Source organism: Pelecanus crispus, chromosome 2 (assembly GCF_030463565.1).
Source record: "Pelecanus crispus isolate bPelCri1 chromosome 2, bPelCri1.pri, whole genome shotgun sequence".
NCBI classification, from domain to species: Eukaryota; Metazoa; Chordata; class Aves; order Pelecaniformes; family Pelecanidae; genus Pelecanus; species Pelecanus crispus.
In genome coordinates, this window is record NC_134644.1 from 28,266,616 (window position 1) to 28,290,142 (window position 23,527).

General features: G+C 38.9%; 1 protein-coding gene across 4 annotated transcripts in view; it reads left to right on the forward strand.

The window, feature by feature from the left end:
- PPP1R9A (protein phosphatase 1 regulatory subunit 9A) overlaps positions 1 to 23,527 on the forward strand; it is a 144,786-nt gene that overhangs the window by 105,886 nt on the left and 15,373 nt on the right. For 2 of the 4 annotated variants that reach the window (XM_075705199.1, XM_075705200.1), the window contains exons 6-12: positions 5,062 to 5,217; positions 10,755 to 10,808; positions 13,203 to 13,432; positions 14,830 to 14,926; positions 15,047 to 15,218; positions 22,339 to 22,496; positions 23,064 to 23,364. In XM_075705199.1, the coding sequence (XP_075561314.1) occupies positions 5,062 to 5,217; positions 10,755 to 10,808; positions 13,203 to 13,432; positions 14,830 to 14,926; positions 15,047 to 15,218; positions 22,339 to 22,496; positions 23,064 to 23,364 (1,168 nt within the window). The remainder of the gene's footprint in view (positions 1 to 5,061; positions 5,218 to 10,754; positions 10,809 to 13,202; positions 13,433 to 14,829; positions 14,927 to 15,046; positions 15,219 to 22,338; positions 22,497 to 23,063; positions 23,365 to 23,527) is intronic. The other 2 variants (XM_075705201.1, XM_075705203.1) reach the window with 1 other exon arrangement.

Genomic DNA, 23,527 nt, shown 5'->3' on the forward strand with positions numbered 1-23,527 from the left:
TTAGGACAGTCTTCATCATAGCCCAAGCAGCATCTAGCTATTATGGAAGGATCCGAGTTCTTTAAAATAGCGGCTTTATTGAGGCAATTTTGACTTCTGCCAGCCAGCGTGCACTGGACTAGAGTCAGATGCTAAATTAGAGAGACATTTGTTAGCCTGCTGTAACTTCTCATTCCATTGCCTTGCAGGAATATTACGTGACGGTTATTTGTTGTGTAAGATTCACACTAATACACGTTTCCAAAAGATACATCATTTACTATATAAGTAATGCGGAAAGATACATAATTTACTATATAAATGCCCTGCATCCCTGCACTTCAGAATCTGCTGTTACCATGGGCTGCAGGTCGTCGCAGGGTTGCAGGATGCTTTCAGATCCTCCTTCATTTAAGTCTTTGCATGGAAACACAAATAACCTTGTGCAGAACTGATGAACACTAAAAGAAAAGAGATGCCCACAATGGGGTCCATGCAAAGACAAGCAGGATAAATGTGCAACAGCTCATAATTTGTTGTTAAGCTCCCACGAGCCAAGCAGAGCCAGTAGTATCAATTATTTCTCAAATACTACTTACGATAGGTAGTGTTGGCATTTCCCAATGAGCCTGTGCTAACTCCAGTAAATCTGGGAGAGTGTGGTGTTTCAGGTGCTACATCTAGATAGCCTGCTGCAGAGTTTACTCAACACCAGTTTGTCTAGCTTCCTAAAATCCTATATCCTTTTAATTTGTTGTATCCTGTCAGAAAACAAAATTGAAGGGCTTTGAAGTAGGCGCTTGGTATTTCCTACTTAGTGTGTTAAGTATGACCTGAATCTGTATCCTGGACTGAAACCTTTTGACTTCCCTGTGTTAACACAGTGTTCTGTGCACATTTTAGTCAAATTCTGCCATTTATTGGAATTTTGATTTGAACATGGTATTATCTTCTTCATGTTCTACAGTGAATGGCAAAAAGTCACATAAAGCAGATGACCTGTTCCCCTGAAGGCTGCATATGGTGATACAGGATGTGAAATTAATAACGTATTGCAAAATTCTATTCACTCTGTGGCCACGGACAAGTAGTTTTATGCAAGTGACATTTTAATGTATTTTAATATCACTAATAGTCATTTGAGTATTTTTTCATGTTTAATTCTCGTTTATCAAGACATTCTGAGAGGAAAGCTACATTAGAACCATTGAAGAACATCTTGACACACACGAAAAGAAAAACGTTGCAATGTGCTTGAATGTCTTAACACCCACAGAATACATTTGTTAAACAAGATCTTTCAGAGAGTACGGTTTTTCCAACATCATTAATATGAAGCACTCCTGTAAAAGCGATGATTGATAGTATACCATTGTATTTTTCTTTGCTCTTTTGAAAGGATTAAGTATAAACCATGAAAAAAATCAAATGAAGAGGTGGGCTTGGGTTATTTTTATAGTTCTTCAAACCGTGTTCCCTGATTGTGGGAGAGTTTCAGCACAAACAAAAGATTTAGCTTGATGCAGCCTTTGTTATGGTGATTTGGGGAAGGTCTGTCTGCATTATCCTGGCTGGTGCTGCTGCTCCTTCTTTCTGCTTGGGAGTGTTAGGCCCATTTCAAGAATTTACAAGGCAGTTAAACAATGTGAGTAACATATTTTCCCTTTTAAAGTGGGAAACTGCAGTTCATGTTTATAAAGATAATGTCATGCTATTAGCTGTGATAGCATGTAGCAAAATTGAACGGCTAATATCAGAAGCTATTGCTGTGGATGGGATAAGCTTAAGCCCTGCATGCTGCTGAAGTGAGAAATAGCGTTTTTTGCATGGATGAATTTTGCTCACCAATACAGACTGAAGAGTCCCGAGATTTTCCTTCAAGACCATGTAAGTTTTCATTGACTATTGAGTAAAAAATATTACTGCTGTTGTCAGCTAAGAAAACAAAATGTATTGCAAGGAACCTCAGGCACTTATGATAACAACTGTTACCTTACAAGGCTTTGATATTTTGAAGTAAAATAACTTTTGTCTGTGCCTTGCTGCTGCTTGTAAAACCCTGAATTTCCTATTCTAGCTTAGTGGCACAGGGTCTGAACAACCTTCTACTAGTTTCAGGTGAAACGAAAGTCAGCAGAGATAATATTTTTGGAGAAAGTATGTTTCCTGTAGTTTATGACATGTATTTCCTTAAAGCACACATTGGTTCTTTTGAACCTGTAATTTGTGTTTCATGTGATTATGAGATCGGATCCCATTCTTTTGAAGGCGAAAAAAAAGTGATTTATTTCTGTGTTCTGTAATGTGTTTGTGTCATCCTGCTGTCTTGTTTACCTGAGCCAACTGCAGTGCTTTGCTTTGATGACTACTTTTTGTATTAATTGAAACAAAAATCACTGTGCCCATCGACACCCATTATGTACAATTTGAAGCAAGATTTTCCTTTGTGTTCATTTTAAGCTGCCTGATGTCCCTCTTCAAACACTCTGGCTCCTGAGGCCAGTAGAATATTGCCTGTTCCTGAATTTTTCCCCAGTATAACTTAGTCCTTCATATGTGTTCGTTTTTCTTTTTGTATGAAGTACTTCTTTTTAGTTGTCTTTGGAGGAATCAGTTTTAACTAAACTCATCTGTTTTATTCATTCACCAAAATTGGTAAATACATTTAGGATTTTGCATTAAATTAATATATTCCTTTAAAATGCACATGTAGCTGAGCCAGATCTGTTTTTTTACATAAACCGGGCATGAGTTTGCTAGTTAACAATCCTATTTCTGCTTCTTCTTTTCATGCTTCAAAGATTTCCTTGCCACTGCTGATGGACCTGCCAAGATGTTTTTTTCATGTAGAAATTATAGTTGTGTATCACCTTATTGATTTTTCAGGGATAATGACTGCAAAATTGACAGTACATGGATGGTGTTAGTATTTTGTCCCCACAATAATTCATTTCATTGAAATCTTGCTGGGATTTTAGAGTTGTTTGTTCTGCTTCTCGCTGCCCTGATGGTGTGTGAAGGTGGTGTTACATGCTCCTGGAAAAAGCCAGGAGAGTTAGCAGCCTAATTTTCTGTTTAGACAGTAACTGCATGTAGCTGTGGGGAATAAAATAGAAGCAGAAGTTACTACAAGTGTAGTGTAACAGAAGATTTTGTGTATGCGTGTGAGATCTGGACCTACAGAATGAGAAGTTTAATTTCAGGTTTTGTTTTGTTTAGCTGTAATGTTAACATGCCTGAAAACTCCGGTGAGATGGATTGTGTGTTCCTTGCTTCTGTTTTAAATAAGGAAAAAAGAAGCAAAACCAGCTGTTAACTTTTTTTGTTGAAGACTACTGAGATTCTTAGTACATATAAACTATGTAAAATAAATGGTTACTGTTTATTTCGTTGGAGAATATGTAGCTATTTATAGAGACAGAGATACCTCTCCTAAGAAGTGGCTCGCATTAATAGTGACGTTTAAAGTATGGATGGGTGGTGCATGTCGGTGACTCACCTTTTTTTTGATAGTTCTTTTAACATCACAAGATTTTACCAAATCATTCTGTGCTTTCAGTGTGTTTTGGCATTGTTTGTTTTTTAAAACTTTAGTGGTTTTAAAGAAGGAGAATATATATTTCTCATGATCTTTAAAGGTCCCTTCCAACTCAAACCATTCTCTGATTCTATGATCCTATGTGCTATTTATCCAAGAAATGGTGATGTTTTATTACAAGTGTATCACCCTGTTGTTGGACGCATACATACATCTTTTCTGTCTGTGTGTACTTGTGCACCTAGACTTAACGTGCTTCCATGCTTTTTAATTGAGATTTACATAAGCCTCAACAACAGCTGAGAAACTAAGTTAAGGTAGGAAGTTGAGATTCGAACTGTTGTTTGGACATCTGAGCTCTTACCTGTTGTTTTGGAAAGTTCTTTTGACAAACAGTGACACTAATAGATAATCATAGCACTACTGGGAATATACTTCTGATAATAATATTATGCACCTTCATCTCAGGAACTGAAAGCTCATGAACAAAAACATTGTGTCAAAATTTTGGTGTTACTACTATGTAAACATGAGAAGGACTGCACCTCTTCCCCCACCCTTCCTTTTTCCATGTATTTATTGAGTCCCAAGCTTTACAAATCCAGATGTGGCCCCGAGAGAAGTGTTTGCGCTATACTGTGTTTGCATAGTCATTTGCATAGCCAGCAGGCTCTTCGTGATCCGTACACGATGTACTCCGGCTTCCAGAGGGAGCCCAGCTAAAGCAAAGTGGTACCCAGCCACCTTAGGCATGGGGAGAGATGAGCACAGGTGTATTGCCTAGGCAACTTGGGGTTTAATATTGCAAGCTTTTTCTTTTCAGTATTATTGTTTTATTTTGTTTAACCTTGAGATACTGATTGTAGCTTCTGATTTTTTAAAATTCTGTTTTGTCACCAAATTGTTCACATCTCATGGTTTACCAGCCCAAGAAACACCCGCGTTTTCTGTTTAAAACTAGCTAGAAGCAGCTCCTTATTCAGGGTGGAAATTTAGTAAACCCTGACTTCAGTCTCTGAACTTGCCTCTGACACTCAGTTTCTTTTTCCTACTGTTGTCTTTCTGTGTGGGCGTGACTTTTCTATTTGTTTATAAAGAACAAATCAATGGATTTTCAAATTCAACATGGAATATCACTGGAGAATTACCTCCTCCAGATGTCTTACAAAAGGCTAATCAAGATCCTGTCAGTCCTATTCTGCTCTTATTTCTGTTTGGAAAAGATTCCTTGTTAAATCTGAGATAAATTTGGAGAGGTCTTCCTATGGGAAAGAGGCATCAGTTGGAAAAGAATGAAAACCATTGAAATATAGAGCCAGTAATGCTTAACACACTGCTTTTTCCTCTCTCTCAATGTTCTGAAATACTACTGTGGCGTTGCATTTTGTCTGGTAGAATTCGCAAGTACTGGGATTACAGCTAAAGAAAAAGATAACCTTTTTTGTATGCAGTATGCTGTGTTTGCACAGTAGCTTAGTTACTCTTTGAACAGTCTCTGCCTAATAAGAGGATAACTGGAATTTCTTAAATGCTATAAAATTAAGACAGGGGAATATGCTACAGATGAAGAAGATGAAGACATGGGACCTGTCCTTCCAGGAGGTGACATGGCTATTGAAGTGTTCGATCTCCCTGAAAATGATGACATGTTCTCTCCCAGTGATGTGGACACCAGCAAGCTTGCTCACAAATTCAAAGAGGTAAGTTATAGATGAGAAAATATTCCTGAAATATCTTACTGGAATTAGATTTCTGGTTATCTCATTGCTCAGTGGTTGTTTTTTCTCTTGAAAACTAGCGTTGATTTCTAGCTGTTAGTATACTCAGTACTTTTGAATGACTCAAAAAGTTCTGCTTAAAAGAAGTGGAACTGTTCCTCAGAGTTGTTTTAGCATCAGCTTTCAGGTGACTATTGCATTGGTGGGGATAATGTATAATTTAAGTTTTCAGCACAGAAGTTATTCTGCCTCATCACTTAGTTTCCATTTTTTGACCAGGAAGACAAAGTGCAAATTAATTCATTACTAGCAGATTGCTGCACGGTGTTTTGATTTGGTTTGTTGGGGTTTTTTTGGTAAGATTCCAGTCAAAAGTGATCAGGAAAACCAAACGGCAAATGCTAAATTTCAGTGAAAAGAGACATGTGGAGCTCATCCTATACCATTACACAGCAACTCGTCAATGTACAGCAGTGTCATATGTTTGGCCATGTGTTTAGAAAGATGCTGTATTGGGGAAGCAGGCATATTTCAAGCTGGTGTTTTACCAAACAGAGTTTGTATAGCATCCACTGGTACTAACTGGGGCTTGAATCAGTGGTGTTCGTTGTGGTCGTTGAATTTGTATAACTTAACATACCAAAGTACTGAGAAACATTTCTTCTGTATTTTAGGCTGCGCTTTTGATGTGATTTATTTCTGAGCTTTCCTGAATTCTGATGCAAATAAAGAAATGAAACAGTTGGGTTTATCTAAGCCCACAGTAATGGGCTGAGTGGTGACAATAAAGAACATTTTTCTTTTTAAGTACAGGAAGATGGAAGGGGTAAAAGGAGCCAAAACCTCAGGAGATTTGAGCAGCAGAACATGGGCCCAGAAAGGAGTTTTAAAATCCCTTTTAAAAAGGGAGCCTCTCCTTTTTATCCTTCTTGCCCTGTCCTCTCCCCTTCCCCTTTCCTCCCCTCAAACCAGATACTTTATCTTCTATAAATATATGTTCTAACTACTCTCTAGTGAGAGTAATGTATGGAAAGTAATCAAGTCAATGAGCAACCAGTCTTGCCCTTTTCTGCTGATACCCTTTTCAGCCTTTGGATGCCTACTGTTATTCATCGTTGTTTCCTGAAAGTTTTTTATTTAAATGGTAATTTTCTCACTCCATATTTCAAGTTCCAGGCTCTTATGCAAATTAGCAGAACAATTTACTTCATTTTCTAATACTTTGCATCATACATAGTGATACTTTCTCAAAGCAGTGGGAAGACGCTACCATTCTGATTGTGCCCATGTACCAAGGCTATGCAAACCACAGATGGGCGAGACACTCACCTTTGAATAAATTACCTGTAAAACTATGCTTGAATACAGTTTTCATCAGCTTGGGCTGTTGCCATACATGAGCATGTCCAAACTGATTTGAAGCTATTTGCAGACCTGTCTGACATAATGGCTTCAAAATGCTGGTGTAGAGGAGATCAGATGAAGGGACTTTGGGATCCTCCAGTTTAAGTGCACATGAGAGCCTGAGAAGAAAGTATTAAATGTTCCTGCATAAGAGTGGACTCTTTTTCACTAAGCCACACAGTTACCCCTGTTACGAGCATGCCACTTTTGTTTCACTGATTGTATTTAACAGTACACAGCTGCATTTTGTTGGCTGCTACAGAGTGAGTACATGTATTTTTCTTGGTATTTGCCCTGAATTCTTCCAACACTAGAGGACTTGTTCGAGATCACGATGCACAAGCCCACACAGTGTTTTCTGGAATTGTATGTAAAGAATAACTGTTCTTTCTTGTTCTTACTCCAGAGATTAATGAAAGTATTAAACAAGTGGGTTGGACATAATCTTTAAGCGTAATAGTTTGACCTAATTAGTTGAATTCAGTCTTTGCAATGAAAAATGTGCTCACATACTTTGAGAGCACTCTTATTTGAAATGCCTTGCTTTTGGAAAGGAAGTCAGAAGAGAGATGGGCATTCCTGGGTGAATCACTGCACTGCTGCAAGTCTTGTTTTCCTGGCTGTAAAACAGGAAAAATGGGACTGATTTTCCTTAACTGCTTTGAGAGAAAGAGCTAGAAGCTTTATTTTAGCTGTGATGACTGAAGAGAGACAAGATCTGTAGGGAGAAGGGACATCTTATGTAAGAATTAGGTAGCATATTTCATGTCTTAATGAAATATATGAAAAATGGATTATTATCATATCCAAAGATATATAATTATTATATAAAAATTGTCATGGAGATTAATAGATTCTGTTGGGTACTTTGTTTCCCAGTGTACTCTGGATATTTAAACATTTGCCAGCTTTTCATCCCATTCTACCTTTTGCATTCTTAGATTAATTCAATCCATTTTCTCTATATAACTTATTTTTTATTAAAAGTTTTATTGTTTTGAGGAAAATTAATCAGCTTTTCAAGACATCTTTGAAAAGGAAATGTGCCAGAAATTATTCAAAATGTCTTTGTTAAAATGAAGCCTTCACAGTTTTATATCTACTTAGAAAACCTAAAAATACAAAATAGTATCTGCCAAGAATTTGTTTGGCATTATATGGGGCATGGAATAAGGTATTTCTGCTCCCCTTATAGTAAACTTGCTTAAAAATTTTAAACTGTGGAGTCCAGATTTGCTTGCGAAACAGTTGACCTTGTCTGGTGTTCAGTCTAACCTTTAAATGTGTTAGTATTTCTCATCTATTCTACAAGTCTAATTAGTTCTTTAAAAAAAGGAAAAAAAGAAAAAAGTAGATGTCCAGCTATGCATTTGTCTGGCAGGAAAGTGTCTTTTTTCTTCTGCCTCAGTGGGATCTGCTGTACCATGTACTGATTCAATGATCTGACTGGGTGCTCAGTATTCATTTTTTTAACTTAATAACAGAGAGTATAAAAATAACTGTTAAAACCATCTGTACCTGAGCAGATTGTCATTTATGCAACAATTCGGTGTTTATTTGTATGTAATAATAAGCCATTTAAGTGCTGCTTCTGGGTTTGTGGGGTTTTAGAAGGGTTGGGAGTGGACTGTAAGCAGGTAGCCTAAGGCTTTGAGTCTTGGCTTTTTGATTTCATTATTAACTCTGCAAAGGGCAAAGTCTATCTAGCTCATCCATCCTTCCCCTGATTTTATCTCACTCCAAAACAATGAGTTAGCAGAACTAAGCAAAGGCCTGGGCACTTTATGAACACCATAACATTTTGAGATGGTTCTTTCATAATTTTTCACTACTAACAGAAATGGAAAGATGAGAAAAAACAGTTCTCAGTCTCTGAAAATTGCAGATCAGAGGTTGGATTGAGTGAGCTCAAAAAATGCAAGTAGCCTCTTGCAAATGCTAATTTAAAGTATCTCCTTAGTTTCCTCTACTATGTATGATTACAAAAAGGTGTATATCCTTCTCGGCTTCCTGGTCTCCTGGGTGAAGTAGCACCACTGGCCGCTTCTTGCTGTTAACACCAGCTCCAGGGCTGCCGAGTGCCCTGTTCCCAGCTTGCACTGGCACCTCTCTGTCCTGGACCAGTAGCCCTGCTCTGATGTGGCACTTCTTCAGGAACCCCGTGTGATCTGTGGGTTAGCTGCGTGCTCGGGGCAGGTTCGGTCTGGCCCCATGCATGTTCCACCTGCCAATGTGCCTGGTGTGCCTCCACATTTTACATGTTTCTGCAAGCGGTTATAGTCAGTGACTGCTTTCGTTTGAAATGAAATCTACTATCTGTTTTCACTGAGCACTTGAAGATTCGTTACACTTTTCAGTGCAAAGTCAAAAAGTGAGTGTAAGTAAGAGATGATCCTGGGGACGAGAAGTGCTTACAGTCTTCTCTGGAGACAGTGACCAAGAAATGAGCAGTGAAAAGAAGATTCCTAAACTGTTCCTCAGGTGGAACTGGTTGCATCAGTGCCTCCTTTATTCCTTCCAGCATAAATTCAGTAATTCTCCACCAGAAAGGACTAGGATTATTCACTAGATCACTTACGGCTGATTTGCAAACCAAACTGCATCTGAGAGTGTGCATTTCCTATCCCACAAGAAGTGTGTTCAAGAGGCTCTATGAAAAGGGAATTTCAAAAGTAGCTTATACTGATCAGCTCTGTGATGGCTTCTGTTATTTTGAAAATTACTCCTCTCCTCCAGAAGAACTTATCTTTTGAATTATTTGTACATTTTTTTACTAACAGCCTGGTCTTCAAGGATGTAGCCATTGCTTCACCAGAGATGATAATTTCTGGTTCAGTACAACTCCCTCATGTACTCCGTTAGCCCAATGTGAACTGTTCCCAAAGGCTCCCGTTAGTCTTGTAAGAGAGGTAACCCCCATGTAAAACACGCTTTTCCGTAACTATTCCTGGTACTCATAAATAATGGACGAAGGCTTTATCTCTACTGCAGTGCCAGCTCAGGCTGTAACTCAGGTTTTGCCCTTGCCCTCAATCCAACACACACAAGTCACTGATCAGATTAAACAGTGCTTTAGATTTAAGGTTTTGGGGCCTGTCAGAAGTTTGTCCCTGCTGCCTGCTTTAAATAATAAAGCAGCAGGGATTCCGCTGCAGACCAGTACTGGGTGCATGTGCATGCTCATTTCCGTTTGGATTAGGGTTGCGCTGTTGAAGCTGTGGTTCGATTCGTGCTTCAGAGAGTTCTTGGAGCCTGCGAATAGCAGACCTTTGGGGTGAAACTAAAGATGTTTCAGGACATTGCCTAATACGCTCAAAGAGCTAATGAGTATTCACTCCACAGGGTCAGACTAATGTAGGTTAGTCCAAAAGAAATCCCCCTGGAAAGTGTGCGGGTGGATGCCAGGTCCTCAGCACCGACCCTTTCTACAGATCCACTGTTGCTGTGGCATGCTGCTTGGTAATGCAGCTGCAACCTTGAGCACACTGCCTGGGCTGTTAATCTGCTTGCGATCATTCCGTGTGCTTGAATGCCGTTTCCTGTTTTTTACAGTTTCCCCTGTAACTGCTCTCAACTGAGATTAGCTAGCTTGAGCAGAATAACTCCAGCTAACGGTGGAGAAGGATAGCATCAGTGCACCTTTTTCCTTGCATGAAATAAATGCGTGGAATCTTCCCTCAAGGTTTTCCTGCCTTCTTGAGTTGCTAAATCACTTATTTCCATGTTTGCTTTTTTTGTAACGTGCCTGCTTTAATCAATGCAGTGGGACTTTCTGACAACACTGGGACGTATTTCACGTTCACGTCAGAGGAGAGCAAAGCCCAGCAGGATAACATCGATTTTTTTTTTTTTAAGCATAAGACATTTGGTTTTCCTAAACAGATTGGATGTTCTGATTTGAAATTATGAGTGGTTAGACGGCATCCTATCTTTAATTAGGTTGCACAGACTGAGTCATTTTGCAAGCTAGACATTTTAATTTACAATCTACTGCACTGCAGCACTCTTCAAGGCCTTCTGCTATGTAATAAGGTATTCAACTTGCAGCACAGGCTTAAAAAATACTGGAGTACTCTCTGTGACTTCACTTGTTTATTTTATATTTTCAATTTTAGTTGCAAATCAAACATGCAGTTACAGAAGCTGAAATTCAGAAGCTGAAGACGAAGGTAAGAATCAATATACAGTTAATACACACTGTTTTTTTCCTCTCTCATGCAAAATCAGATCTGAAGAGATGTATCTTTATGTGGGTGGAGAAGTCAACATCCTTATTAAAGGCTGATTAATAAGCACAGTGGCTCAGCTAAATCTTGTCTTGGTGTATATTCTCTATTCAAAGTTTCAAGTAAAATCTTAAGTGATGCTATTAAGAGAAACTGCCAACTTGTGTAGCGTCAATGAAACGTACATTTTAAGGGGTATCATAATGACTAAATGGCAGATTTCTGGTTTTACAATTCTAATGCATTGTCTCAGGTTTTAAAATTATATTTGGATTGAATATTCAAGTCTAAGCAGGGTTTTTATTTACCAGTGATGTTAAAGTATCCTGTTTATGTTAGTTCCTTTTTTTGGACATTTTTTGTAAAAAAACTCATTTATTTAAAGGTGTTTAATAAAAATTACTTTTTTATGTACCAGAGAAAAAGAGTTGTTTAATATTGTTGCAGTTCTTTTTAAAAGATACTCTAGAAAGGAAAAAGCTTACCAGTTTAACAGAAAACATCTCATAATCGGTTGCTATTTGTGAGATTGAATTTGCTATAGCAATAAAAAGAAATTGTATTTTTTGTACTAGGATTACCTTTATGGGAAGTCAACTGATAATTCAGTTGTTGAGTAATACTAGGTTTTATAATGACATCCTTCTCTTTGAGTCTGAGTACATTATAAAGGAAATAAGAAGATGACAAAGTGAAAATTGTACTTCAGAAAAAGGTTTGAGATTGTTATTTCTTTCTAGCAACTATTTGCACTCACCGTGTATTTTGCATAGTGTTTATCAAATCTGCATAAATTATTGTTAAAAATAAATTCAGAGTGCAGCTATTTTCTGTAAGGACAATTTCTGTTGTACTGTTTCAGTTCAGAAAGTCAGGAGTCTTTTCTTCCTCTGCTTTCCAGTTCCAATGTAGCAGTTGGAGCCGCATGGTCAATCCCTTGGGACGGTGCCGAGCCCCATTGACTTTGAGGCAGTGATGCGTGGGTGTAAACACTCATCTGTGCAAATCCATTTGCAAGATTAGGGTTAATGTGCCTTTTTGTGTTGGACTTATTTACCTCATGTTTTGAACAGAGCCGAAGAAGATGTGGCTAGTTTAGGTATATTACTAATAGAACTGCAAACAAGTTATTTTCTTTTTGTGTGCATCATCCTTGATGCTAGCAGAACTGCCTAGAGCAAATTAAACAGTCTTGGTAAGTAAACAAGGATGTCAAGGCATTTTTTGTTTTCCATAAATTCTGGGAGCTAAAACATGCAAGCTGCTGAACAACCCTACCCTTATCCAGCACCAAATGTTCAAACCTGCAGCTAGCTTCAGCTGGGAAGTAGAGAAGCCTAACTCAAAAAAATCTAACACACTAGCGAAGGAGCTAAGGTTTATTATAAACTCAGCAGTAAAATTTGGACTTCTCTAAGGTCACTTGGAAAAAGTCATTGGACTTCATTGGTGCTAAGAGTGGAACTCGCAGTGGAACTGCGCTGGCTGTAGAGTTAAGCTGCTGATGTATTTGGCAGAAGTAGCACCTGAAATCTTCAACAGCAAGGGCATATTTTTCTTTTCATATTATCTCCTTACAACTCAGTAACCAAGTTTAAAGAAAACAAGGGTAATATATTTATAAAAGGTTCTCTTTGTCCTGGTAATAGTTCTGACATAGTTTCAGTATGGGATGCAAAACTCTGTGCTTGCTTAAATTAAAAAAGATTCTAGGTTATGACCTGATGTTAAATTTTGAATTATGCTTCAACCTCTTTTGTGTTTGGCTTTCTAGATTAAGCAAGATTATGACCTGAACACAGACTTTGTAAGAATTCAATAGATTTTCTAATTTGGGTAAAAAAGCAGATAGTTAGATTAGATGCAATAGGGTTTTTTCCAATTGTTTTCTGAATTGTTCTTAAATCAAATATAGAACCTGGAAATCAGATTCCCCTAAAATAAGAAATTTCTTATTTTATGAAAGCATATGAATGCTTTCTAACACCTGAGCCAGATGCATAGAGCAAAACGCATCCCCAGTGCTGACTGATTAACCCTGCAGTTTGCCTGAATACTCCACCATTGACATTTTCAAAGCATGTTGGTATATCCCAGAGAAGCACAGAGGCTGCACTGGCTGCACAGAGGAAAGGTTCAGCTTCATTTTATGAGGAAGAATAATGTACGTATCAGCCTATGTTCTTTGTCTTTGAATGCTATTTTCACTGCTAGTATATTACTTTTATAGCTATTCATTCACTGATTTTCACTATCTGTGGTGTTTGAATTCATCCTAAATGATTAGTCAGCACTTTGCACCTTTTTACTGACCAGCATCTCCACTCTTTGGTTCAGCTGCAGGCTGCTGAGAATGAGAAGGTGAGGTGGGAATTGGAGAAGACCCAACTCCAGCAGAACATTGAGGAGAATAAGGAAAGGATGATGAAATTAGAGAGTTACTGGATTGAGGCACAAACCCTGTGTCACACGGTGAATGAGCACCTCAAGGAGACGCAAAGCCAGTATCAGGCTCTGGAGAAGAAATATAACAAGGCAAAGAAATTAATCAAGGATTTTCAGCAAAAGTAAGCAGCTATGCCAGGCTCAGCAAATGACTTAGTGGCCAGATAGGAAACATATATGTGATGTATTTTGAAATAGGAAACTCACTATTAAACACCTGTAAGGTAAACACTGTTTTTCACTTTTTTTTCCCATGACAAACACATGCTCTTTATTATGGAAAAATGTTAGTTGTATTCAAGTATTAGTTTAGTATTGTTAAAAAATAATACTATAAGTAAATAAAGACTTAGTCTGTAGTATTCCAGGTTGGAATGTTTCAGAATTACTGGATAACTCAATGTGATCACAAACAACAAAGAGTAATTATAGTAAACCATTTGATTAGCAAGGTTTGCAGCAATTCATATTGGTATTGTGTCAGCTGGATTCACTCCTGCCGTGTACTAACGTAACATCAAAAAGAAAATTGTTTTGTTACATTTTACGTTTTATTTTTCTTCTTCTCGTAGATGCCAAGAATGTTTGAGCTGAGTTGAGCTAACTGATGATTACCTGGCCCCCTCTGTTTCATGTGGTCCCCTCTCCCTGATGGCTAGCAAGAATAATAACATCTTACATTTCTATAACAGCTTCCATTCCCCCAAATTTCCTTTTTTTTTGCAGCAACTTTTTCATTTTCTGCTGAAATACCCTCATTTAAAGAAGAAAACTCAAAAACATACAGCAATGTCAAGTGACAACAGGGAGTGCAGAAGTGAATATCCTGTCCCATTAAAAAGGGTTTTAGATAGTCAAATTATCATTACCCATCTTGGAATTTCATGACCATTCCAGAACTAGCTGGCATCTTGTGTGCTTTCTGTCACAAAATTCTTAGATTTTCAAAATAAAAAGAAATAGGGAAGGTTGCTAGAATGACCTTGGATAGCCTTTCTGTTGGTATTCTGCTTAATATTAGTAAAATATAGTTGTTTTAACTATGTCAGGCTCCTAAAATCACCTTATAGCTTACTAGAAAATTAGATTTGTACCTGGAAACTTAACGCATGTCCTTTCTGTGAAGGAGTGCAGTCATACTCCAATAAAACAGAGATTTTGCTCCATTTCCTACAACAGAAGACAGCATAACCTAAGCTAACGTTGTTTTCATTGTAAATACAGAGTATGAAAAAATTAGTTTAACTGTTTTGAGTATCAATTAGAACAACTGGGATTTTTTTTTCCAGATAAATTCCTTTTACCATTTTTATATCTTCCCTTAGCATATTCATTTAGACTAAGTAATTGGTTAGGGTTTTGTCCTAATTGCAGTTTCATACTTCTTACTAGGTTAGTAATAAAATACTTGTTAAGGACAGATTTTTCTGATGCATAGCTTAAGATATATCAGAACATTTCACTTTCTGTTTGAATCTGATTGCTTTGATGACAGCAAATACATCTGTTTTTCCCTAAGAGAACTTGACTTCATCAAACGCCAGGAAGCTGAACGAAAGAAAATAGAAGATTTGGAGAAAGCACACCTTGCAGAGGTTCAAGGCTTACAAGCTCGTGTGAGTACTATTTACTCTCATATTTGAAGAATGAGACAATTCTGTCTGATATTCTGGAAAAAAAACATGTCTTATAGATGTGTGTGTGTTATAGGTAACACTGTGTTGTATTTCGTTCAGATACGAGACTTGGAAGCAGAAGTTTTCAGGCTAATGAAGCAAAATGGGAGCCAGGTTAACAATAACAACAACATTTTTGAAAGGCAGACATCTTTTGGAGAAGTTTCTAGAGGAGATCCCGTGGAAAACCTAGATACTAAGCAAGTGTCCCGCCTGGATGGCTTAAGTCAAGGTTTGTTTGAACCAAAACATAACTCCTCTTAATATGTATGTGAATAGCATGGTTATCATTCAGGATTTAAAAGAAACAATTCATAATGCAGAGATATTGTTATTTTTCTGAAATTCAGTATCTAATGACAGCTGTATCAGGCTTATACCAAATAATGCCAATATAGAGTCCCAGAATAGGTGTACGATGTATATTCTTAAAGAAAGGGAAATGACTAAGTGCTAATAAAGCAAAGATCATTATTGATTTCTTAAAGCTTTCAGTGGGATGCCATCAACACTTAGGTTTAATTTGATGCTTCTGTTATGTTAATAAAGTAGGAGAGAACTCTGCTTTCTCCTGTGTTCCTGAATCTGTCCTTAATTACCCAACCATCAAATATCAAACAAGAACAAAGTTACCAGAATGAGAAAAACGATGTTAAATCTACCATTTTGAATGGATCTCTGCAGGTTCTGATCCCACCTTGTTACAGACATCAAAAGGAACCATGTAGGTGGCACTCACCATTTCTCAGGATGGAGCCTTTTGTGAATAAAATAAAAATTCTTTACTAGCACATTAATTAAATATCTTATTCAGCTATAGCACAGCCTGATTTATAACATAAGACTTGTAAGACTTTATTCTGCATTACCAAAGCAACAAAACAGTTTGTGGCAACACTGAGATCTGGATAGATGCTGTCAGCACAGTGACTGTAACCTCTACTTGTTTTGCACAGAAAAGATAATTCCCATTTTTCAGGCTGTGCCAATGAAAATATACAGATAACTTCCACAGCTTTAGTTAAAGTTCTGTAATTGCAAGTGGCTCCTCCCTGTTGAAGTATATGCAGAATTAAAGCCAATTTTAAAGCTTTGGAACAAAATTGTCTGGTGCAGGAGCAATACTTACTGTGTATTTAGTGACATCTGTGAAACCAGGTGTCGGAGGTGTTGGGATTCTGACAAGGGAGCACCAGACTCTGTTCCTATAGAGATTTTCATTTTAAGTAAACTATAATATTATTTATTTCTCTGGTGAAAAAAAAAATACATTACATTACCAAATAAATTAATTTCTAGCAAGCACAGAGATGTTGCATTAAAATTTATATTTTAGCAGTTATTTTATGTGTGGACCCAAACTGAATATTGCTTTACAAACCAATCAATATGAATTACATTTTTAACAAAGTATGTGTATAAAAATGAGCTAGTCCTGCTGAAATGGTATTTGGGTGATCTGCAGACCTAGTGGAATTGGTTTCCACAGATCTTCACAAAGCTTTCTTTCTAGCAAGTGTTTATTATACTGAAATCTCTGAAGTTCAGAAAAGCACTCAGGATGACAAGACTGTATTTCTGCCATTGAGACTGAGTAAGCGTTATGAAATAGTTAATACTTAGTGACGCTGTTAACAGAAACCCATTCAGTTGTTTGCATCAGGAGAGGAAAGTGTGTTTTCTTTACCTGACTCACAACAATCACCTTTACACTTACTGTTGTAACAATGTCAACACATATCCATGGCTCAAGAGTTGAAATCCAGGAATTTCTACATGTAAAAAAAGAATTCTTTGTAAAATTCCTTCTAAAAATTTGAAAATTCTTTGTAAAGCATTAAAACTCTGCACGTCAGTGCTTTCAATTATATTTTTCAATTTATGTATTTGCGTGAAAATTTTCATTTTCCAAGAGCTGTCATTTTTCATTGCAAAAACATTCCCCTGGAGAAATGTTACCAGTGTTCAGTACTTCTGAGAGTTAGAATAGACGATCTGTGAATTTAAATGGCCAAGTTTAACCACCTGAATACAAACACAAATTATTTGCTAGGAAAACAGACAATCAGCAGTGATTTTCTGAAAGCAGAAAAAGCATAGTTAGACCTTAGATTCCAGGCTGGATTTGTGTTTTTAACAAGAGAAAAAGAAAAGCCCTTTTTTAAAATTAAGAGGTCCCTAAACATGCTGCAGCACTCTTCGACTTCCATATACCTTTGCCAGTAAATTCCATATCAAAGTTCCTGAAGTCTGTCTCAGCTAGTAATGTAGTAATACTTGCTCTATGTCTCCATATCACCCTTGTGTAAACATTTTAAGAAAAGGACTTGCGATTGTCTAGTAATACTAATCACTAATAATTAGTGTTACTAATTATCCCGTGGATGTTTGCAGAGGAGCTATAAAGGGCGGGGGAGATGTCCACCATGTCTTTGGAGGGTGAGCGAATTCCCCCAGGTGCAGTGGTGCACACTGTCTCTGTGATGTTCATGGAAGCGCTCCTGTCTCTTTTCCGGATTTTATTTGGCAAATATAACACACGCTGCTTCTTGACTCTCAGCTTTAGGTTTGTGGGGTGGGACTGCGTGTACGCAGCCACATCCCATAATTTTTATTCTGAATTTTGCAGGTCTGTCTTCCCTCAAAAAATCAGATTATGTAAAAATATATATTTTAATTAAAATTGTGTGTGCTAAGTATGTTTTTTGATTCAGTGTGATCTGAGGTGTTTGTTACATTCTTGTGTGGCGATAGACCTGGGAAGAACTAATGGATGCGACTTGACGGTCGCGTACATATGAGCATATCTGTCCCTGCCGCTGCAGGTGCTCCGGCCGTGTTCAGCATCATGCCAGTCTGTACGTCTCCTCAGGCTGTAACATAGCCTCATACTGAGTTTGAGGGGCTGCCAGTAACATCAGTAAAAGTTGGAAAATCAAAACCAGTATGGCCCACAGAGTTCTTCCTTTGCTTTGCTGGGCAATATCAGAAGCCTGAGGATTGTGTTTCTTTTACAAGTCTATGACTTATTCTGAGAGTCCAGAAAAATAGATAAAGTGCGTTGTAGCTTTCTGGTTTAGTGGTCATGAGCTGCGTCTGCAGCAGAGAATCAAACGATTTACTGGAAGGAGTCAGTGGTTTGAATCTCAACAGTTCAGTGCTGATGCTGACTTTGACAGTATTTGCTCATCTCTGTGCAAATGCCCATTCAAGCTGCTTTGATGGCTATAGTTTCTGGGTGCCATGGGATACCCAGGGATGCATCAGTTCACAGAAGGAGATTTTGAAATCTATCAGCCTGTATAATGGAAAAACAGTGGGAGGGCAAGCGAACTCCTTCCTGCTCCACAGTGGTACTGAAATAATTCAGGTGGAAGCCCATTGGAGTCAAGTGGTTTAACGCCTGCTGAAAGAAAGTCTAATTACATCGTCTCCAAGAGCAAAATAAAACCCGTTACGGTTCTTACGTGAGAGATTTATCAGGCTCCCCAGTGGGTTGGGAGATTCCTAGACAAACACGTGGGGTGCGTGTTTGTGCCAGGGAGCAGCGAGGGCCGGCAGCTCTCTGCGGAAGAGGGAGCTGGGACTGAGAGCGACAGCACGTGTGGCCGGGGCAGAGACTACCCGACAGCAGCCCAGTCCTGCTGCACTCAAGTGTGGCGAGCTTGACAGGACCAGTGATGGAAACCGGGGTCAGCTGGGAACGCAGGCAAGTTCATGGTGCTGGGGCAGGTCCGATGGCAAGCTGGGAGGTGCATCCATGTGGCTCAGGTCCAGATCCACAGGACGCATGGCCTGAGGGCGAGAGCCCAGCTTAAATGCAGCCTCTGGTGAGGAAGGAGCCCTTGCTGATGCTGGATGAGCTCTTTCTTTGCAGCAGGCTGAACCACGCTTAGGTACCCGCAGCGCACCAGAGAGCTGCCATTGCGTGTGAGCAGCCCGGCTCTGGGGTGGAGGGAGCAGTAAGCTCCAGGCCCAGGTGGTATTTTGCTTAAACAAGGCCAACATGACCATTGTGTTTGCAGTGCCATGTCAATAGTTTGCATAATTTCAGCAGTGAAAGGAAGGGATGTATGGAAGTGCATACACCTGAAAGAACAAATATAAGCAGTTCACGTCATGGCAATGTGCAGTTATCCTATTGAGTACTTACGGTGAAAGCATAATTACAAGCCAGACAATGCTAATGATTCTGAAGTGTCACCTGTATGTAGAGTTTAACTCTTACACAAAGAAGAAAAACAAAACATGGTACTGGAAGTCTTTGCGGTGCTTTAAGACGGCATAAATCTGCAAAAATGAAAATGAGTTTGAATGAGTCTTACCCCTCAGTTATTTACTGGCATACTAACACAACATGTGGCTCTGATTTCAAGAGACAGTTTGAGCTGAACTGACAGATCATTAGTGTTGAAATGGGAGATTCTATGCCATCCCTGCCTTTGCCTAGCCACCTGGTTCTGCCCCTTCCATTGCCCTGTTCCAGCACTTACACACTTCTGTGCACACACTGATGCACTGAAACAACAGAAAACTGATCTAAGAAGGGAAGATGTTGGAGTATCAGACTAAAATTAGATAGTTTCTGCTGGGTCAGTCATTTGAATCAGGAACCTGCAGTCCAAATCCTGGGGGGGTGATGGGAGGGTATCACTCAGAGCCAGGGTTTGGGACAGCAGGAGGGAGAGCAAGAGCTCTCCATTTTGGTGGTGGTGGTAAGTCACTGAGTTGGGTTCCACCCTTGGTGAAATCATGTTCTCAGGATGCCATGGAAAGCAATGGGAGAAATTTCAGCTTTACTCAAGTTAGTCAGAGTTTCTTCCTTGGCTTCAGTGACGCTAAGATGTCTCCGTTTATATTTGTTTAAAGCAAAAATGTCTATAAAATCAGCTTCTAATTAATTAGTGTGTTATGAATACAGTACTTAGACAAGTAAATAAATCTAACGGATTCTGGTTTGATTTGTACTATGAGGATTGCAAAAAAAAAAGTTAAAACCATAAAGGATCTATTCCTGCCCTGGTATAAAATGTGAAAACACCTTTTAAAATGTGTTTTGTCTTACTGCAGCTTTGTAAAATGTTAAATTTGCTGAAATACTCAGATTTCATTTGAGTGGATGATTGATAGCTAAGAAAAGTGCAGTTATGTTAGCTTTTTTTGTAGAGGCAAGCCATGTATGAAGTCTTTAGTGTACTTTGCTCACAAGAGATTCAAGAATAGGGTGACTTTGAACCCAGGCAGGTAAGATAGTTTCATTGTTCCATTTTTTATATGAAATACTTCTCCAGTTTTTATGTATCACATAACGGTGTTTGGGCAGTAGATGGAAGGGGAAAGATCTGAAACTGAGCGTCCAGCTCTTTTCTAGTGGTATATAAAAATAATGCAGCACTGGGGATTTGGGTTTTTTTCCATTTTGTTATTTTAAATTACATACGGTAAAAGATGACATCTGCACAAACCCCAGATATTCAGAAAATATAGCAATTTTTTAGAGTTAAGAAGTGGGAGAGCAGAGTACATCTTCCATCTTTCACCCAGATCTTCTGGTGACGCTCTGTTGGGTTTTGCTGGGATAATTACTGCTGCCTTACTGCAAATGTCTCGTAGATTTTTTGAGCTGTTAGATCAGTATAATGACAGACCTAATAGTCCATGTTCTGCTCCGCACAATGTAGTCTTTTTTTAATCAGGGAGAACCAGAGTCCCTTTGCTCTTCTACAGATCATGGCCTTCCCATTCCTGCCTTGAACAGCTGTGATTCAGGGTGCCTTTCATGGACCTTCTGGATGGATTAATTTCATTTCATTTTCACTGTCATGATAAACTTAATTAACATCACTGACAGCTGGTTGCAGTGAAAATTTATTTCAGCACTCGCGGGTTCTTCCTGCAAAGCTGTAACACTACCTTGCTAATGAATTTGCCAAAACGTGTTGCTGTTGGAAAGCTGACACTAGACAACTGCAGTAGATGGTGATACTCACAGTAATGATCACGTCCTCTAGACTCCTGCTTAAGGAAGGGGGCTTGGCAGGATGTCTTCTGATGTGATCCAAGGGCAAGTGAGGCAAGGCTGTATTTGTGTTAGGTCACTCATATCAGTCTGTTTGTATGAGGGACCACCATGGCTGGTGCTGACAGAGATGTTTTACTTAAGTTTACCTGAGTTTATCTAAATTTTAAGAGTTTGAAGGAACCTGAATAAAAGAAAGAAGAATCTACAAGAGGAGATAATGGTTCTGAGGACAGTGCAACAAGGGAGGAAGTAACAAATGAGACTGTCAGGTGCTAATAAGAAGATGCTTTTACTTGCAGAAGGATTGGGGTGAACACTTGGGGCACCTTATTTGTATTGTCACATAGAACTCTGAACAACAGATGACCTCAGAATCCAGGGGAGGATTTGGATTCCTCTCTGCTGTCCCCTCCTGAGAGGGACAGTGTGATAGAGTAAGCAACCTGTTCTACTGTAGGTCCAAAGGAATGAGTTTAACACTTGATCATAATCCTGTGAAAGGCTGCCTGTAAAGCAATCCAATCACAAATGGTTATCTGATTATTTGGATACTACCTGTATCATTCTCTGTGCACTACTGACTGCAGACGTTGCTTCCTCATAACCTGCATATATTGTACAAGTTTATTTTGGGGGACATTCAGTACAGGAGAGAACAAGTCATGTTCTTTAAATTTGTAAGCTATTCTGGTTATGATAAAATGTAAAGCAGCCTGAGGACTGCTCTGAATATTTCTTCTGTAATTCAACAAGCAGCCTGCAAAACTGGTGAAGCTATAAGGGAAATGCTTGGTGGAGCAGCTGTGGGAAAAGGTGGCAGTCCAGTCCATCCTCCTCAAGTGGCTTAAAAGGGCAGGATTGGGGATAAATTAATTGGTCCCCTGAGTCTAAATTGGTATATTCATCCAGATGCTGGGAACTGACTGTCAAAGAGCAGTGAGATGAGGATTTCTTTGCTTTATGCTCTAATGGAGGAGAACTCTCCACAGGCCAAGCACATGCAAGTCCCTCTGAGGGAGTCTAAGGGGACCTGCTTTCTGGGCTAGTATGGCTGGTTTTGTGTGGTCCTTCACATAGCAGTGGGAATCATTCACTGAATTTTTAAATATTTGCAGTTGACTCTTTGCTATGCACTTACTGGATCTGTATAGATAAACTTGTTAATGGTTTATGCAAATAACCGGTTTTTTGCATGTGTACTTAAACAGTTATGAAGACACAGGTACAAGTAAAACATGCAAAGTGTACGTACTCGCAATTGCAGGTCCTGTCTTACGAAAAAGTAGAAAGATTCTTTTGTTAAATAGCTTCAAATCATGTTTCCATACAGATTTCAATGAAGCAGTGCCAGAAACGGAGAGACTGGACTCCAAAGCTCTGAAGACTCGAGCTCAGCTTTCAGTGAAGAACAAGCGGCAGAGGCCTTCTAGAACAAGGCTGTATGATAGCATCAGTTCAACTGATGGAGAGGACAGCCTTGAACGAAAGGTGAGAAGGACTCTACCCTCTGTTTCAGGCTTCCTATGGAGTGCTGGATTGCCCCCGTAAGTCATTTCATCCTCTGTCTTTGTCCTTTCATTGTAGCACAGGCAGTATTTATTCCTCTGTGGCCAGGATGCTATGAATGTCCTTGAGTGATGTGCGAGTCCCATCTCCTTTGAGTCAGCACACCTGGTTTTTTGGTTTTGTGGTGTTTTCGTTTTTTAATAGGAATCCTGGGCTTTCTGATTTCTGTGTGCTTTATAATGCAGAGTGGGTCCTTTCATTTATGCAGGAGGTGAAAGGAACTTGAATCGTGCATTCCACTATTTGTTAATTTGTTAACACAATTGATATGATATTCAACTTGTTTTGTCCTGTTCTGACTTCGTCTGAAAGCAAATACCAATAAACAACACTGTGCGCAGTGTCAAAAGGTAATGGCATGAATTGCTGAAGCGTTTCATACAAATAGAAGGCTAAATAATGAATAAAAGAATTGCATGTTCAAAGTAAACCTTGCTCTGATTGGTTACTAAATGGTATAACCTGCTTTATAATCTCTTATACCAACAGCCGTCAAACAGTTACAGTAGTCCCATGCACATTTCAAAATCACCACTGCCCTTATGCATGAGAGCATCCTCACCAGCATCAGATTCTGGTGCTTCCTCCCTCTCCCCCGTGGCTAGCAGTGCAACAATCTCTCTTGACAACCTAACTGAAAACCAAGAAGAAGGACAGCACCACAAAGGAGGTGTCCTTTCCCCACATGCTCGGGGAGACACTCCACTTTCCTCTCCTTCAAAATCTGGGCACAGCTCTGAAGCATCTCCTTTGCATCACCCAGCTGGCAGGAATATTTTACAGGATAAAGGTATTACTATTTTTTACAATAAATTGATCCATCATTTTGCTCACTTACATCTGCTTTATGAACTTTTGTTGTGTAGTAGGACCTTAGCAACTAGAAGACCATCATCTCATAACTTCTTTTGTCTACCTGGAAGTCAAAAAATTACAAATGACCTTGTATGATG